The sequence below is a fragment of the Pteropus alecto genome, unplaced genomic scaffold, assembly GCF_000325575.1.
Source record: "Pteropus alecto unplaced genomic scaffold, ASM32557v1 scaffold61, whole genome shotgun sequence".
Lineage (NCBI taxonomy): Eukaryota > Metazoa > Chordata > Mammalia > Chiroptera > Pteropodidae > Pteropus > Pteropus alecto.
This window is the reverse complement of record NW_006434835.1, coordinates 5774980-5792760: the sequence shown is the minus strand read 5'-3', so window position 1 is coordinate 5792760 and position 17781 is coordinate 5774980. Positions and strand designations below refer to the sequence as shown.

Below are 17781 nucleotides of genomic sequence, written 5' to 3'. Positions count from 1 at the left end.
CTGCTCCACGTAAGGGACATTCCAGGAATGGAAACAAGACAAGGCCATCTGAATGCCAAGTTACCACGAAACCAGTCTGTTTGGTCAGAGTGTGTGCCCTTGATCTGCTCCTGCGGGAGCTCCCATTCCAGCCATCAGCCTGGAGGGAGAGGGTCACCGATCAGCCCGAGAACTCTCTGCAAGCACCAGGCCGCTTGGCAAACACTTGCCCAAAAGGCCAAGAAAGAGGCAAATGGTGGCAGAGGAGGGAGCAGGATCTGAGTCCCCTCTCCTCGGCGCCCCCACTGCATTTCAGCCTGAGCACCAACAGCAAGCCCCCAGCAGGGCCCCCCACCCCTGCAGGGGAAGGAGTGGCTCCAAGGATGAGCCTGACTGAAGAGACAGCAGGCGACAGGTACTTCAGGGAACCAGCAGCCGGGAGGCTCAGCTGGCTTCTTTCCCACGATGCGGACAGCCCCAGGCTCACTCTGCTTCCAGGCACCCTCCAGCACCGGCCTGGCCTCTGCAGGTGAGGACCAGAGGTGGGGCGTCACGGGTGACCCCGGCACTATTTGGGGTTGAACACATTCTCCTCTCCCTTCGGAAGAAACAGCGAGGCCGGCATTCTATGCAGCTCAGGCTCCACACTCAGAGCCCCCTTACCTTGGTGTTACCTGAACACCCCACTCCCGCTTTGGGGCTATAAAAGAAAATAACAATTTTGAACAACCTTCTCCCTCAAGCCCACCAAAAAGCCCTGGCATCTGGGATGAGTCTAAAACGACAGGACAGTACAGCTACTGGCTTCGGAGTCCAGCAGAGCCCACAGCACGTATGTCACACTCGGAGACATGGTGGTTAAATGATCGCATGAGACAAGTTGCTTCAACACCTGGTGCCCTTCCTCCTTACATGGACATGAAGGACACGCTGAGGTCCCAGCACAGAACCTGGCAAGCAGGAAGTCCTCAGGACACTCCGTTTCCCTGCCTGAGGATCAAAGCTATCACTACTTATTTCCCCTCCGAGGCAAAGAAAAAAGCCTTTAATTAGTGAATAAGATGTAAAATCTCTACTATTGATGGGGCCTCTGGAACCCCTGGGGAGTAGCTGGTATTTGGAAAAATGTGAATGCATGAATCCTAAATGAGACCCTCTGGGCCTAAATGATCCCCAGGTCCCATCAGCACTCCTCCAAGGGGCGACAGTTCTCGAGGGCCACACACAGGTCCTTACCCACGACCAAGGAGAATCTGGGTGGCTCTTATCCTGTGGAGACTCGGAGGTGGAGCCACAGGTGTCATCCTGCTCCTCCATGGCTGGGCCCTCGGGTGCTGGCCACCACCAGCAAGCGCGGGGAGGAAAATGTCCGCAGTGGCTACTTTCACCCTCTCAGGAGCAAGAAGGCTGGGCCTGAGACACTGAGCCTCGGGCAGGCGGCTTCCCTTTACACCCCAGGAGCCCGGCCAAGTCACAAGGCTCAGGAAAAGAGCTGAGTGTTGAATTGCAAATCCTCTCCCACCTGGGGACTGGCAAACAAACGCCAGGGACACACTCTCTGTCCCTGAAAGATGCAAGGTCCCAGCAGGTGCCAGCTTCTATGAGCTTGGTGAGGGAGACTGGTCAGCAACTGACACTGAGATTCATTCTCTCCCCACCGGCTCTCTGAGACATTATGAGCAAACTCAGAGACCGACTACCTTCCCCGAGGTCACACAGCTCTAAAGGAGAGACTTAGGATTCAGAGGGGTTTGGCAGGAGGAGGCGGGAGGGAGGGACCACCTCACGTGTTGGGTGCAGGGAAACTTGCAAAAGCCTGTGCACAGAGTAGCCCGTTCACTTTCCACTCTACCCTACTGGTTCCCACAAAAGCTCTGCGGAATCCTTTCTCTTTGATCCTCTGAGTTCCCTCCGTGCCCCTTGGGAGGTCAGGAAAGTGGGTTCAGTGGGCCATGGTCGTCACCTCCATCACGCTCAGCAGCATCAGTCATCATGACAGCTCTCAGTTTTGAATACGTCCCCCACTCCAGGAAGCCAAGCATGTAAGCTGCATTCTGGCATATAATTTGCACAGCATCCCTATAAGGTTGCGGACCAAAAATAGGAGCTTGAAGAACTGGCCTTGGGTCCCAAAGCAGGAAGTGGAAAACAGGGCCAGGCAGACTTCAAAAGCAGAACTCGAAATCCATCTCTAATCCCTCCGGGAACCTGGGATTTGTGGTGATGGGCTGGGCTCAGATGTGCCCAGGTTTTAGAGGGATCTATAGCTGGGTGCGAGGGAGGGCACATAACGAGGGCGGTTCCCGGACAAGGCAGGGACAGAGGGGGCCGGCTTTATGATCTCACCCAGGGAAAGAAAGGGTGGGCCACTGAGACCATGGTGGGGCGAGGAAAGGACCTGACAATACAGGAATCTGAGCATGTCAGTGGATGACGCCGAGGCCCGAGGAAGGAAGAAGGGTCAGAGAGAGGGCAGTTGGAGGCAAACATGCAGCCGCGTGGTAAGTTAGGCTTCCCAACTTCTCCCTACCCCCCAGCTCCCCGAAGTCCCTGCAACCTATGACCCTGTGACTGACTCCGGAAGTCTTTCGACTCTGCCTTGTTGGCTCTTTGAAGCATCTCTCTGGTTCTCCAAATCCCTCTGGAGCCAGGAGTTCTCCAGTGTCACTGCCGGCTTCTCCTTCCCTCCAGAGGGGGCCCTGACCACAAATCCCCCCGGGCTGCAGTGGGAGAGAAGTACCAGAATACATCAAAGGCTTCCGCACAGCAAAGGAAACCATCAACAAAACGGAAAGACAACTGACTGAGGGAGAGAAGATATTCGCTTCTGATATATCTGATAAAGAGTTAATATCCAAAATATATAAAGGACTCATACGACTCAACGACAACAAAAAACAATCCAATTAAAAAATGAGCGGAAGACCTAAATAGAGATTTCTCTAAGTAGGACATACAGATGGCCAATGGACAGATAAAAAGATGCTCAAGGTCACTAATCATCAGAGAAATGCAAATTAAAACCACGATGAGGTATCACCTCACACTTCTCAGAATGGCCATCATCAATAAATCAAAAAACAGCAAGTGTTGGGGAGGATGTGGAGAAAAGGGATCCCTCATGCACTGTTGGTGTGACTGCAGATTGGCACAGCCACTATGGAAAACAGTCTGGAGGCTCCTCAAAAAATTAAAAATGGATATACCTTTTGACCCAGTAATTGCCCTTCTCGGTATTTATCCAAAGAAAACCAAAAAATAATTTGTAAAGATCTGTGCACCCCTATGTTCATGGCAGCGCTGTTTATAATAGCCATGATATGGAAGCACCCTAAGTGCCCATCGACAGATGACTGGATAAAGAGGTTATGGTTCATATAGACAATGGACTATTACTCAGCAATTAAAAAATGGAATCCTACCCTTTGCAATGGCATGGATGGACCTAGAGGTTATTATGCTGAGTGAAGTCAGAAAAAGATAAATACCATATGATTTCACTTACATGCGGAAACTAAGGAACAAAAAGAACAAATTAATCAAAACAGACTCCCACATATAGAGGACAATCTGGTGACTGCCAGACGGGAGGGGTGTTGGGGGAGGTGAGAGAATGGGGTGAAGGGTTAAAGAAGTACAGATGAGTAGTTGACAGATGGTCACGGGGATGGGGAGCACGGCACAGGGAATGCAGTCGGCAGTAACGTAACGGCTGGGTGGAGGGCCAGAGGGAAGAAAGAGCAATTGGGGGACCGTTTCATAAACCGTGTAAATGTCTAACCAATGTACTGTACACTTGAAACTAATAATAAAGTAAAATTTAAAAAAAAAATACATTAAAGGTGCCTGGAAGAATAAAAAATACATCAAACGCATTGGGTCTAATGTGCTCCCTTTACAGGTTTCGGGGGTCAGTGGCTTCCCCAGGTGCTGCATCTGGTAAGGAGCAGAGAGGTACTCGATCCTAGGAACCCGCATGTCCAGGTCACTATGCAGCAATCCTGGCCACACTGGTGCCTTCGCCTTCCTCACCCCAGAAAAGCACAGGGTGTTCCATGGCAGGGAGCAAGGCGTCCCCCACCCAGCCCTGGAACAGCTCTCACAGTCTGAACACACCGAAATGTCCTGAGGTTGCAGGCAGAGAATAACAACAGTTGAAGACACTTCTACTGAGCTGGGTCACTGCCACTCTTACTATTTTTAATTCACCCTGTCAAGATATTTTAAGAAACTCATGACCAATGAGTGATAAGATTGTGAGTAATTACACCTGATTGTGTGTAGCATTTAGCCAAAAATCTGATGGAAGCACAGTACGCACTACGTGCACAGGCAGCGGTGGCTCTGAGCACAGCAGACCCAGCGTCAGGGCTTCACTCAGGAAGGCACAGTCCTGTGCAGGCTCAGGTATGACCAGGAGGGGGCGTGGTGCTCGGTGCTTGCGTCCCTGGCAGGTGGCTTCACAGCCCTGATGGCAGCGTGTGTTGGAAGCAGGGCAATAGGGCTGACAAGTGTCCCCCTGCTATGCAGGGCTGTTGAGAGCCAGCACTGGTTTGGCTGGTGCACCTAGAAATGGGTCACGCATGATGACAGGGCTCCCGGAAGCTCTGCGTGGTGGTTAAATCTCACAGTCTGAGTCACGCAGACCTGGGCTCTCGGTCCGACTCTGCCCTTTAGAAGCTGTTCTGACTCAGGGCAAGTCACTGAGTCTCTAAGAGTTTATTTCCTTATCGGGGAAACATGGATAAAAATAGTCTGTCCCTCATAGGGCTGCGATCGGGTTACTCGAGGCCACGCGCTGAGAGTCCTTGACACATGCCTGGAACGGATTAGACCTTCACGAAGTGGCAGCAACTTCCAACCCGCACAGTAACTCCACGGTGGGCGTTAATAGCTCCATTTCACAGATGAGGAAACTGAGCCTCTGTTTTATTTTGGATTCTGTCAGCCGCAGACTCTCTCCCTGAATACGTGCTCCCGAGGACACCATTACTGCCCCATGGGACTGTGGCTGGGACCAGGCTGAACGTCCCCCCCAAAACCCTTCCCTGTGTGCTCCTGGCCGTGAACAATAAACGCACAGGAAGTCACTTTCCTCCAGGCTGCCAGCCTGGAGTCTGGGAGTCACCTGTGAAGCCCCAAGAGCCCCTGGCATTCCCCGCGTTTTAACCTTAGTTCATGCTGCAGCCTCTCCTCAGAATGCCTTTCTCTTTCCTCTTCCTTTTCGAATTCGTCCACTTTCGAGGCCCAGGTCAAACCTCCTTCCCCCACGGGGCCTTCCCTGATCGCTGCACCCTGTAATGACTTTTTCATCCTTTCACGTTTGATGGGAAGTACGAGGGAAAAACTTTATGGTTTTTTTTTTTTTTTATAACAGTTTAGGTTCACAGCAAAACTGAGCTAAAGGTACAGAGTTCCCATATAATCCCTTGGGAGATGGACAACCTTCTCCACTATCAACAGCCACAGCAGAGTGGCCCATTTGTTACAACTGACAAACTTACATTGACTCGGCGTTGTCACCCAAAGCCCATCATTTACATTGAGGTTCCCTCTTGGTGCTGTACATTCTATGGTTTTGACACGTGCACAGTGACACGTGTCCACCACTGGAGTAACATGCAGAGCAGTTTCCCTGCCCTAAAAACCCTCTGTGCTCGCCTCGTCACCTGTCCCTCCCTCCATGTCTTTTCATGGCTTGAAAGTGCCTTTCTTTTTAGCACTGGACAATATTCCATTGTCTGAATGTACCAGGTTATCCATTCACCTACTGAAGAACATCTTGGTTGCTTCTGAGTTTTGGCAATTATGAATAAAGTTGCTACAAATGTCTGTGGGCAGGTTTTCATGTGGAAGTAAGTTTTCAACTCCTTTGGGTAAATGCCAAGAAGCACAATTGCTGTCCACAGCATGATCATATGGTAAAAGTATGTTTAGTTTTCGCTGATTTTCACCAACAATGGATGAATTCCTGTTGCTCCACATCCTCACCAGCTTTTGGTGTTAGTGTTCCAGATTTTGGCCATTCTAATAGGTGAGTATCGATATCTCATTGTTGTCTTAATTTGCATTTCCCTGATGACACAGATGAGGAACGCCTTTTCATATGCTTATTTGTCATCTGTATATCTTCAAAGATGAGATGTCTGTTAAGGTTTTTGGCCCATTTTTAAATTGGGTTGTTGGTTTTCTTATTGTTGAGCTTTCAGAGTTCTGTGTATATTTTGGATAAGTCCTTTATCACTAACACTTAACACTAGGTCGGTCAAAGTCCTAACAGAAAGCAGTTGGGATACGTCCTCCCACTGACCCATGAGTGTGACATCCTCAAAAGACTAGGAAAGCATGATAGCAGGGGGATGCATCTGCCAGTGACAGAGGACTTCCTTAAGGAGATTAGCATGGCATTAAAACAGCCCTTACCAAAAAGAGTAAGAGCTGCGAAATGCTGGCAAGTTCTCGATGGTTACATCTGGGACCACACACAGAAAGCAGCACAGCTCATGGTACTCCCTATGCCGCAGGTCCCAAGATTTAATGTGGATTCACTCGTTTATTCTTCACAAAGACTGCAAGGTAGATAATATTTTTTAAATGCAGAGATGGGTTGAGAGAGGTTAAAAAACTTGCCCAAGGTCACACAGCTGGTAAGTGGTGGCGTTAGGCATGACTCATGTCTATCAGGTCCCAAAAGAGCCCGCCTTCCACCCAGCATGTGCTTCCCTGGGTGACACTGAACGGAGAAACGTGACCGGGCTGGCAGGCTCCCACTTGCGGTCTGGCATTGGCTCAGGGGCGCCCCCGTCAGGGCGCGTCCTTCCATCTAGAGGTTTCCAGAGAGGAGGAGGCAGCTCCCTAAGCCGGCAGCTCACCTAGTCTCCTGGAAGTGGGAGGGAGAGAGCGCAGCCTGAGGAAGGGGGATGGAAACCAGCAGCTCGCGGCCCCTGAGGCCCAGCTGCAGCCCAGAGCTGAGCCTGGACACCTGGCTGGGTGTGGACAGGCGCCTCTGGGCCAAGGAGCCATTGATCGCTCTCTACTTGCTCAGCTCCGCGCGGGAAGTGGAGGGCGAGGCGCTGTCCGCGCTCGTGGTGCTGAAGGCGCAGGTCGGCCCGCGGCGCCTGCGCTATTTAACGTGCACAGCCAGGCACTCTCCGCCCTGCTACTGCTGCTGCAGCTGCTGCTGCTACTGGTCACCGTTCCCATGGAGCTCTACAGCTTCGTGTGGTTCCACTACCACTGGGTCTACGATGACTTGGGCAGCCGTGCCTCCTACTCCGTGCACGAGCTGTGCGCCTGCGCCACGGTGCTCAGCGTTGCCAGCCTGAATGCTGAGCACTGCCTGGCCCTGTGCCAGCCCCTGCTCACTCGCCACCTGCTGACTCTGCACAGGACCGCCGCCTGCTGTCGCTTTTCTGGACCACCTTACTTGGCCTCGCCCTGCCCAAGGCCGTCCTCATGGGGCAGAAGCATGAGCTGGAGACTGCGGGCAGGGAGCCCGAGCCTGCTTGGCGTGTGCTCCTCGCTAGTGGGCCGCCCTGGGCTCCAGGTTTTCATCCAAGTAAGGGAGAGGGGGCCAGACCGCCTATGTTCTCACTGCTAATACTCGGGACCACTCAGAAAGTTAGGGTCTCGTTGCCTCATTTTACAGGACTTGGGGAGAGACTTAACCAAGGTGAAGCATTAAGAGAAGTCTGGATTTGAATTCAAAATTAACTCTGAAAGTCTATGCTCTTCCCACTCCTGTGAGAGTGGTGGCCAAACGTTACTGGGTATAAAATTACCTGGAGGGGAGTTGTAAAAATATAGATTACGTAACCCACCCCAGGCTTCTGTTTTATTATTATTATCAAAACTAGTCCTCTTTATCACTTCATAAATTATATAAAAGTCCAAGCATTGTACTGTATACCTGAAACTTAATATAAAATAAAATATAATTTTTAAAATCGCAGCAAAAAACAAAGAGAGAAAAAAAATAGCCGTCTTTAGCCCCATGACTAACTACACAGAACCAAGGTAATGAGATATAAATGAGAGGCCTGACCATTCAACGTTAATGAAGGATTTCAGAAGAAAAACATATGCCAAGTGCAGCCTTAACAAGAATATTGGAAAACATAAAGTTGACTGGTATTAAAGTTAAGAAAAATCCATTTGCTTCAGAAGTTGCTTACCATGGTCCGCATAATGAGAATTAACTCAGACCAGTTAGGCAAGAATGCTAGTTTTAAATAATCCACTTCCTATATCAGACATTTTTGCAGGTTGTCAAATTCCTTACCCAAATCTGGACCTGGTAATAAAGAAGACGAAAACAAACAAACAAACAAACAAAAACAAAAACAAAAAAACAAAAAACACAAAAACCCAAACCCACCAGCAGCAGAGCAGTCACCATATTGATCAAAACAAAACAAAACAAAAAACAAAAACAAAAAACACAAAAACCCAAAACCCACCAGCAGCAGAGCAGTAACCATATTGACGGACCTGGTCACTCAGGGACTCCGGAGAGCAGTCAGAAGCAGAGGCCCATGGACAGCAGAGGGAGCTACTCCTCCCACCGTCACACCAGGTGGACTAATCACGACAGCAGAGCTCAGCAGTCCAGCCCACGTGCTGCCTGTCCAATGGTGGCACAAGCACACCGGGGCCACGGAGCAGCAGGGGATACTTCCCAGCGGCCTCCACGAGGGTTCTGAGCTGCAGCAGAATATCAAGTGGGATGGTGCACTGTTGCTCCCGCCTCAGGCCTGACTGCACAGCTAGGTCCCTGCTGCACCCAGGCGCGGCCTTCGCAACGAACCAACAACCACATGCTCAAAATGCCTAGTAGCCAAGTTCCAGTCCTTTTCACAGACGTGGGTAGTGGCATCTAGACTATTGTGGAGTTAGGTTTGGGGAGAAAAGTGTCAAGCAAGGTAGTGTTGTGAACATGCTGCTTGCATAATTTACTTTACGTGGTGCACACTGACCAATGCAGACTGAAACGTGCTAGGGGCGAGCTTTTGATGTTATATATGTTGTGAATTCTTTCAGTGTAATGGCATTATTCAACAGAGAGTACAGTAAAAAATATTTAACTTGACACAGTCTATGTTAACACAACGAAATAACCAGACTCAAATTAGGACTATTTTGGTCTACCTTTCTTTTTAGTGTCTTACCATTGGGTTGATTCATAGTCTGTATTAATCGGTGTTTTTTAACCCAGAAAATTGCTCATAGTTTTTAAATGGGATTTTGTACAGATGTAAAAGAGAGGCCTGAAACATTCAACATTAATGAAGGACTTCAGAGAAATACATATACCAACTGCAGCCTTAACAAGAATATGGAAGAACGTATACATAAACATGATAAGAAAATATTCCATTTGCTTCAGAATTGCTTACCATGGTCCCTATGGTCCAGTTAGGCAGGCAAGTACAAAACCTATATAGTTTTCCTAGAAAAAATTTAAAACTCCAAAGATTAATTACTAACTTATAAACATATTTTTACCCTCAATTTCTGTCTTGACTGGTATTAAAGTTACACTTTGGTAGTAACTATGCCATCCTTGATAAAAACCTGTTTGGTTCCGCAACAAACTAAAATTATTGTTGTAAACAGTGTTTTATTTTTCTCTTGGTGTTGCTGATTTGTGCGCAGGCATTAAGATGAAAAAAGCATGAATAGCAACGCCTTAAAAAGGTGCAGCACTCAATTTAGATATTTATACTGCTCTTAAAATGCTGTTAAAATGTTCAGATTTTTAAAATGCTTATAAAGGGAAGGAACTGAGGAGGGAAACCCTATGACACATGCATTTCCAATTTTAAAAATTAAACATTTTAAAAACAAGGTATGTAAACTTGATTTTCCTAAGTCAAAAAAATAAAATATTAATACAATGCGAAGACAAATATTAACGGAAATCAGCTGTCTTCTTTCCACTCTAGTCTGTATTCTCTAGTCTACCATCCACTCTCTGCCTACCGAGGTCGGTGGAAGATGGTAAGCACGGCAGGAAGAGCTGGGAGCAATCGAACGGCTCGCTGCTCCAAACTCCTTTCCCAGTTAATCATCCTAATACAAACCTCAGCTCCCCTCCAGGCTTCTGTAGCCGCTACGACGCTCAGAGCACCCCTAAGACCTTCTTCCCGTGTGGCAAGCTTCTCTGCACATTTTCTGCTTTGGTTTCCTCCGTTTCTAACTCTCTCTGCTTTTTCTCTTTCAGCGATCCCTCTGCATATTAACATACCTCTACCTGCACAGATTTCTTCTTATTTCCTTTCCAAAACTGTCTTTTCTATCATGCCGTTAGATTTTAAGCAGGTAGTCCCCTAGTCCACGGAGATCACTGGCCACACTACTTCCTCTCGAAACAATGCCATTAACACACACCGAAGAAAAAAATACATGCATTTTAAGTTTTATTTATAAGGCTGGAACAAACAAGAATATTAGTTTGGTTTCTTTTCAAGTTTAAATTAACTAATAAAATGGGGAAACAGCACAGAAGCCACCTATTTACAAAAAGACAAATATAACTAAAGAAGGTAAGTTTTTACTCCAAAATAGGAATAATGACATATACAAAGTGATTACTTTATAAACATTGGTCTAAATCTTTCATATTCATGGATTTTTTTTTTCCTTAGGGGAGAAGATTGGCATTAACTCTTTGGCATCATCTTTTAAAATAATTTCTTCTTGGATTGTTATCCATGATAGTGCTTACAAATGTCTAAGATGGATGGATAAGAATGCATTCTGACGATTCATTTTTGAGCATCGTTAAACTACTCCTTCATTTACCGGACACTCCAAAAGCAGTGTGCTGTCAGGGGAAGATGGACTCTGGAGTCCAAAATCCAGCAGTTGAACTTGTGCTTCTGCTCCTTTCCAGCTGTGTCATCGTGGTGAGGTGCACGCTCTGACTCAACCTCCTCATCTTTCAAATGGGAGAATAAATCCACCCGCACTGGCTGTTGGAAGGATTAAACAAGATCATTAACTGTGAATGCACCTGTCCCAGTGCCTGGCCTGTAGGTGGCGCTCTAAAACGCTGGTTTAAAAACCATTCTGGCAGGCAAGTGATAGTGTGAGCATCATGAAACATCCCTGCTGTCTTCTCTTGTCTATCCCCCTTCCTCTGGGCAGGGCCCAAGCATTCGTAAGAGAAGACAAGCTATTTGAGGGACTGAAAACTGAGCTTCGATACATGAGTCCGAAGTCTAGTTCTTACCAACTATATTATATATCACTTTGGTTGTTTTTATTGTTTCAAGTAAGCCATTTGTTCCTCCTTCCTTTGAAGGCAAATGGTTCTTAAAGTCAATCTCTGTATTCTGAGTTTCCTTCCTGAAACCTTTTTAGTTTAAAGAAAGTTTTTTTTTTCACTTTTGCCCTTTCTAAGAGGTAGGGTATTTACCCTATACTATTTTAATAGAATTGTGTTTGCTCTGAAGTAAAATAATTTGTTTTGCTTTATGAAAGTTGATACCTTTGGGCCAGCTTTTTAAAAAGCAAACGTGTAGGCAGTTACAGAATTCTTATTCAAGGACCCACTTAGTGTTTTTTTTCTTGTCTCCAGCCTTCACGGTGGAAATCTACTTTCGGAGTATTGCTTTGCAGAAGGTGATAGGGGAACCTACATAGCTCGAATCATATCCATGCCCGACATACTGCTACCTCTACAGGAAAAGCCAAGAGTGATTCTTTAGAACTAAGAAAAAAGTCAAGTTTGTCCATGGAAGCATATGGATGACATGACAGAAGGCAAAACCTTGTTCTTCATAAAATGGACTTGGACGTGGCCCAGGGCAATGAGGGCTGGCCCGGAACTCGGGAGGTCTGGGCTTGAGTTCCTGCTTGCCACCCGCTCAACCTTGTCACTCTCAGGAAGTCTCCGCCTGCCTCGGGCCCGGGCGCCCCGGCATGCACCACTTTTGCCCTTGTATGCAGACGGTCTCTGGGGCCCATTTCAGATCCAGCACCCTATGGTTCTAATTCTTTTTTTAGCCTCAACAGCATGAGGTTCTGAAGGCTCCACTCGTCCCGAAAGCCAGACGGCATCTCCCTCAGATGTGTCGTCCGGTCAGATCCTCCTTGGCGTTGGCGGTCTGGAATTCGTCACGCAGGCGGAACTGCCACTCGTCTTCCAGCTCCAGGCGGACCACCGTCTGGCGGAGTGAGTTCCGGTCCTGACAGATCACGCACAAGGTTGCACCTGCACGGACAACGGCAGAGGCATGCAGAAAACAGGTGAGTTTATCCAAACGACACCTACTGCCTGGATTCTACTTGCGAGAACGAGATACGATGCTGCTTGGAAGGGAAGGACCAGATGTCCGAGCGACCTCTCGTTTCCTTTGGAATGCTTCGTAATCTGAGCAAGGCAGACAGTGCCACTGTGACTGGCAGGTCTGGCAGGTGAGAGACAACATGGAGGCAGAAGAAACTTCGACAAAGGAGAATGGAAGGAGACACTGGTCTGATCGCAAACCAAACTCGGCTCTGACCCGCAGTGTGAATCTAACCCCACCTTCCTCTCCTGCCCAAGCCACCCACCCATCTGGGCCCAGTGCAGCCCCCGCCTCTCCCCAACCACCCTGCCGGGGGAATCCTCCCTCCTCTAGGCTCCTATTATAACCAAGACATCATTCATTCATTCATTCATTCGTTGGTCTATCTACCTACCCACCCACCTTCCCACTTCCCCGCCTACACGTCCTCTACTCTCATTACACGAAATGTTTCCCAAAGGTCAGAGTGAAGGGCGACCAAGGAAAAGAGCAGATCGGTCAGGGATCCCAGCTGGACTGGAGCAGGGACCCCCGCTGGACTGGAATAATTTGTTTAAGTCACAGAGAATGAATGCTTGTCGCTCTGAACCACTCCAGCACAAAAACAGCTACAGAAGGAGAAGAAGGATGAGAATAAAAGCCAAGGAGCACGTGGAACCCCGAGACGAGCCCGAAAAACTCCTCCGCCAGGAGACGGAAGCTCCCGAGGGGCCCGGGGCTGATGTTAAGAATCTGGACGGAAAACAGACATAGATGTTGAACATCTCTGCTATTTGCCTAAACGAGAGGGGACGTGTCGCGTCTCTACCCAGACCGGTGTAGGGGAAAGAGAGCCGCCGGGGACCCCATCCCGGCCCTCTGTACTTCCCTGGATGGTTGGAGCAGCCACATTCCCTCTCTGAGCCTCAGTTTACGAACTGGCAAATGAGGACCAGGACCAGAAGTCACCTCGTCAGAGGGGCCAGGTGACGACAGGCATTCGCGTCAAGGGGCAGGGTAAGAGTACGGGAAGTTACCTTTCAGAAAATGGAACTTTTTCAAAAAGCTGGCTCCCACGAAAGAGTCACAGAGGTAGAGCAGGAGTCCGCTAAACATGAAGTCGGAGCAGCTGATGTTTAAGGAGTGGGGCCTGGAGCTCACGTAACACACGGAAATCTGAAAACGAAGGAAGCCAGAACATCGCTTTCCACGAAATACTCAGCACCGCCATGCCAGGCCTTTCTCTGCGTCTAACGAATACCAACTGCTTGGTCAGGCTCAAAGTTTTTTGGGGGCCAGGAACAATGTTTTCATGTTATTTCCAAATCTATACCCTAAAAATCAATTCCAAGAGATTTATCCAGATCTATCTATTCCGTAATTCATTAGAGAATCAGAAACATTTTGGCATCAGAATTCGGTTTGATTCCTAACTTACTATATTGGGGCAAACCATTTAAATTCTTTCAGCCTTTACGTCATCAGCTGCAAAGTAGGGCAAATACCTGAGGCGAAGTTATAGCTCCATCCTGGATGCTGGTGTGTCTCTGGGGAACTTCTCAGATTTATAGATTCGACAGTGCCCCGCTCCGGGAGTTACCTGAGAGCCCAGGTTAAGGTAGCAGTCGACCAGCAGCACGGGGTGGCCGTGATTCCTCAGGGAGAGCGGGAAGAAGCGGTGGCTGTGTTGCTGCAGGAACTTCTCCAGCAGGAGCTGGGCCGGGGCCGCGAGGAACGGGTGCTTGCTGTCCGGGGCGCAGATGTACTGGGCCGGCACGACAGCCACGGGGTGGTCAGACACCTGCGTCGGGGAGGAAGGTGTCAGCCACTCCCCGCCCCCCTGAGCAGAAAACGCCTTCCCGAGGCTTCCAGGCCACGTGGGAGCCCAGGGCGGGTGGCCCCGTCACGATGGACTGGCGCACGGTAGTGCTGCGGTTGAGAACACATACTTCAACAATAAAATCCTCTGTTAAGAAGAATTAGGTTTTGTCAAGGTGGGGCACGTGCAGATTGATCGGTGCGATCAGTAAAAACTGTGGACATCGACCATTCCATGAGAAAATCGGCCACCTGGCCTAGAAAGAAACAGGAGAACCAGCGGACCTTGGGAACTCTTCCCCGAATTCAGGGAACCTCTCAGCAGGGTCCACGGCCCGGGACCCCAGGGGCTGTCTGCCCCCCGCCTTCTTCCTCCGGACAGCCGAGCATGGAGCCCACGGTCTCTTACTCGGCCGCCACCCCTGCTGCAGCCAGAGAGGCTGCCGACATGAAGAAAATGAATCAAATCTGCTGCACACCCTTCGATGACTTCTCGCCATTCCCAGAGAGGAGTCTAGAATGTTCCCACGGCCAGTAAGCTCCTGCCTACTTCTCCGGCTCACCTCTGCCATCCCCCATTCCCCGCCCACCCCTCGTCCTTCACGCTTCCTCCATGCCAAACGCCCCGCTCGTCCTCAGCACTGTGGCCCGGGTTCTTCCGGGGCCTGGATGAACTGCGCTTTCTCCTCCTCCAGGTCTCTGCTTCAATGCTGCTTCCTCCACCGCCAGGGAGGTCGGGTGTCCCTGTGACACAGACGTCACCCTTGGGTGCTTATCGCAATAGCACTTTACTACATATTCATTTAACATCTGCCTCAGCTGCTGGACTATATCTTCCTGGGCGAAGGGACTGAGTACGTAATGAACAAATAAGTAAAAACTAAGTTATTTCATCCAGATGAAAGGCTATAAAACATCACTAGCTTTCCTATATATAATTGCTATGCAATTAAACCTAAAGGAAAAATAAGATTAGGCTCAAAATAGGAATAAAGATAAAATACCTAAGAGTTAAAAAATGTTACTGAGAGAACTAAAGGAAAAATTAGTTTTAAAAACAGATTGGGCTCTTTGGTCAAAAGACAATATGGTAAAGATCAGAATTCTTCCCAAATTAAGCTGTAAAGCTAACAGTTTCAATAAGAAATCTCAGTGTGGGAGGGAGGGGCTTAACTAAATGATTCCAAGATCTTCTGGAAGTAAAGGCCTCTTATTTAAGTGTCTTGCTACTTTGCAAGAGAAAGAAGGATGGACTCTCACTCCTAGAGGAAGCCTCACTCCCTGCTGGTGGGAAAGAGGGAGGGAGACAGAGCTGGTGTCTGAATTCAGACCCGGCCGCTCAGAGAGGGCAATGGGCAACCACGTGAGGAGGGAGTGGACACCAGGAAGGACAGGCCGCTGGCGCTAGACGTCATCGGGGCCCACCTCGAGACAGACGGAGGCGAAAAGCAGAGGACGGGCTCTGGCCTGTGGATGCAGGAATACACCAGCCTCACATCACTTGCGGGGAGACGAGCTCTGGGCTCGCCGTGACCTCACACTGAAACGCCCAGGCCTGCCCAGCCAGCACCGGCACAATCGGGTCACGCCTCTCCGCACCCAGAGGCTGGCCTGGGGACAGACAGCACAGCTATCACGGGCTAACCTGCCAGTGCCATTCAGGCCACATTCGGCCAGGTACTGTCCCAGGGGCCCGGAGAAGAGCATGCACCACACCTGCACCCCAGAGCTCTGTCCAGCAGAGAAGCCAGACAAGTGAGCGCCGAGCGCAGCGATGGACAGGTGTGCAGGAACCATCAGGGAGGACGCGGGTGGGCAAGAGGGCACGGGAAGGCTGGAGGGGGATGTGCCTGGGCAGACTCGGTTGAAAGCCGAGCAGTCGAGCCCACCCTACCGACTTGGAGACAGCCGAGTGGCCTCCCCACCAGCTCCCACCCTGTTCTCACACCGCACGCCTCACGCCGCAGCCCAGGGGGCAGACCCAGCCAGGCGCTCGGCCCGCCTACCTTGGACGTGATGTGCAAGGACCGGTGCCCGCCCACCGCCATCTGCTTCTTCATCACACTGAAGCGGTTGAACCGGCAGAGCAGGAGGCCGGCGCTGTGCACCCGCAGGTTGAAATCCACATCATCACACAGGAACCTGCTCAGAGCCAGAGGGGCGGTGCATGGGACCGGATGCAGCTCACTCCCCTGCCGGCACCACACGTGCGGGGTGTGCTCCCTGTCCTGGGGGCTCGCGAAGGGGCACAGACCTTCCTCCAGGCAAAACAAACAGCGACAGCAAGACCAGCTGGGAAGGGCAGGGGACCCCTAAGGCGTGAGCTCCAGAAGGACTGCCACCTGTTGACCGACCATACGCTCCACGCCAGGCGCGGCGTGAGGACCTTACACACACCCTTTCGACTATTTGTTACAAAGTAAACATCAAACCTCCCAGGGTAAAAAACCAGCCACTTCTGACAGCCGAGGAAACAAGGCTCAGAGATGACGTGTCCCCTGCCCACACCGCGAAGCCGATGAGCGGCAGAACCGAGGTTCCCAGCAGGTGGGTCTGGCTCCAAACCGGACACTGCCACGTGGGCCCTTTGCTGTGTGCCGACTGCCTGGCACACGGGGCCACTCAGGGAGCATGAGTGATCGGGCTGTTCTTGAGACATGAGCCCTTCTGTGGCTAGATACATAGACAGTGACATATGAAAATGACTTTATGGTTTTCTTCGATGCTAATGCTCCTAAAAAGCCACGTGTCCAGAGAAGGAGCCTCAAAAGCAAGAGGAACGCAGAAATGGTACTATGTACGTCACTAAATAAAGAATCGTGTGAATCGATGAAGGAGCTTGAACGATGTAATGCAAAGCTCTCTTCCACAAAATTATACAAGAGGACAAAAAAAAAAAAATGTGAGGTGAGGGCCGCAAGCAGGGGCCAGGCCACCTGTATGGACAGGAAGCCTCTGGTGCCTTTGGCCTTGGAGGGCAAAGGAGAAGCAGCCGTCTGCCAGGCCTATGGCAGGTCCCCGTCAGTGCCTATGGCCACAGGGGGACAGGAGCTCACCGGTTCTGGTTGTACTGCACGTTCTGGGTCAGGTCCACGTTCAGGATGATGAAGTCATGCACGTGGCAGCGGGAGAAGGGCTTGCGCACCTCGCGGCTCCCCGTCTTGCTGGACCACTTCCGCATGCCGATCAGGGCGTAGTGGGTGATGTTCGGGGATGCCTCGATGTGCTGCATGATGTACTTCAAAGAGACGTTCCTTTCTGACCAGGAAAATTCTCTGCTCAAAGTGGGGAGAGTGACGTCTCTAGGTGGAGAAGCGAACAAGAGCAAGGGCCTCTGGACCGGGCCAACCAGGATGCTAACTCCGGCTGAACCTTACTTGCTGGGAGGGGTTGGTTCAGATGGGATCCATCACAACCACCACCGAGAGCCAGGCGCCAGGCTAAGCACTTCAAATTCATTATCGTTTATCCTCACAGCCATCCTATGACATAGGCGCATCATCCCCATTTTACGGAGGAGGAAACTGAAGCTGCAGGTAACTTGCCCAGTGTCACTCAACAGAGCTTGGATTTGAACAGCTCTGTCCCCAAAGACACACCCTTTCCATCATGCCAAACCTCCTCGCATTTCCGGTTTGCAGATCTGAAGATAAAGGGTGGGAATGAGCGAGGCTTTCTGCCGCGAATTCTAAAGGAGAGCCCCAGGGAAAGA

The 17781-nt window shown here is 50.0% G+C and overlaps 2 protein-coding genes across 10 annotated transcripts in view; one reads left to right on the top strand and one right to left on the bottom strand.

The window, feature by feature from the left end:
- The first annotated feature begins 6899 nt into the window (after nt 1-6899).
- On the top strand, nt 6900-8736 carry NTSR2 (neurotensin receptor 2). Its single transcript, XM_006926947.2, is given in 5 exon segments — nt 6900-7106; nt 7109-7373; nt 7376-7484; nt 7486-7537; nt 8482-8736. Coding segments are annotated over 5 exon segments (888 nt in total).
- Nucleotides 8737-10384: 1648 nt separating this feature from the next.
- GREB1 (growth regulating estrogen receptor binding 1) overlaps nt 10385-17781 on the bottom strand; it is a 109049-nt gene continuing 101652 nt past the window's right edge. For 5 of the 9 annotated variants that reach the window (XM_025045751.1, XM_025045756.1, XM_015588134.2 and 2 more), the window contains 5 exons: nt 17126-17371; nt 16076-16211; nt 13852-14052; nt 13289-13427; nt 10385-12196 (listed from right to left, as the gene is read on the bottom strand). In XM_025045751.1, the coding sequence (XP_024901519.1) occupies nt 12048-12196; nt 13289-13427; nt 13852-14052; nt 16076-16211; nt 17126-17371 (871 nt within the window). In that variant the 3' untranslated portion in view covers nt 10385-12047. Of the gene's footprint in view, nt 12197-13288; nt 13428-13851; nt 14053-16075; nt 16324-17125; nt 17372-17781 lie in introns of those variants that run through there. The other 4 variants (XM_025045752.1, XM_025045754.1, XM_025045755.1 and 1 more) reach the window with 2 other exon arrangements.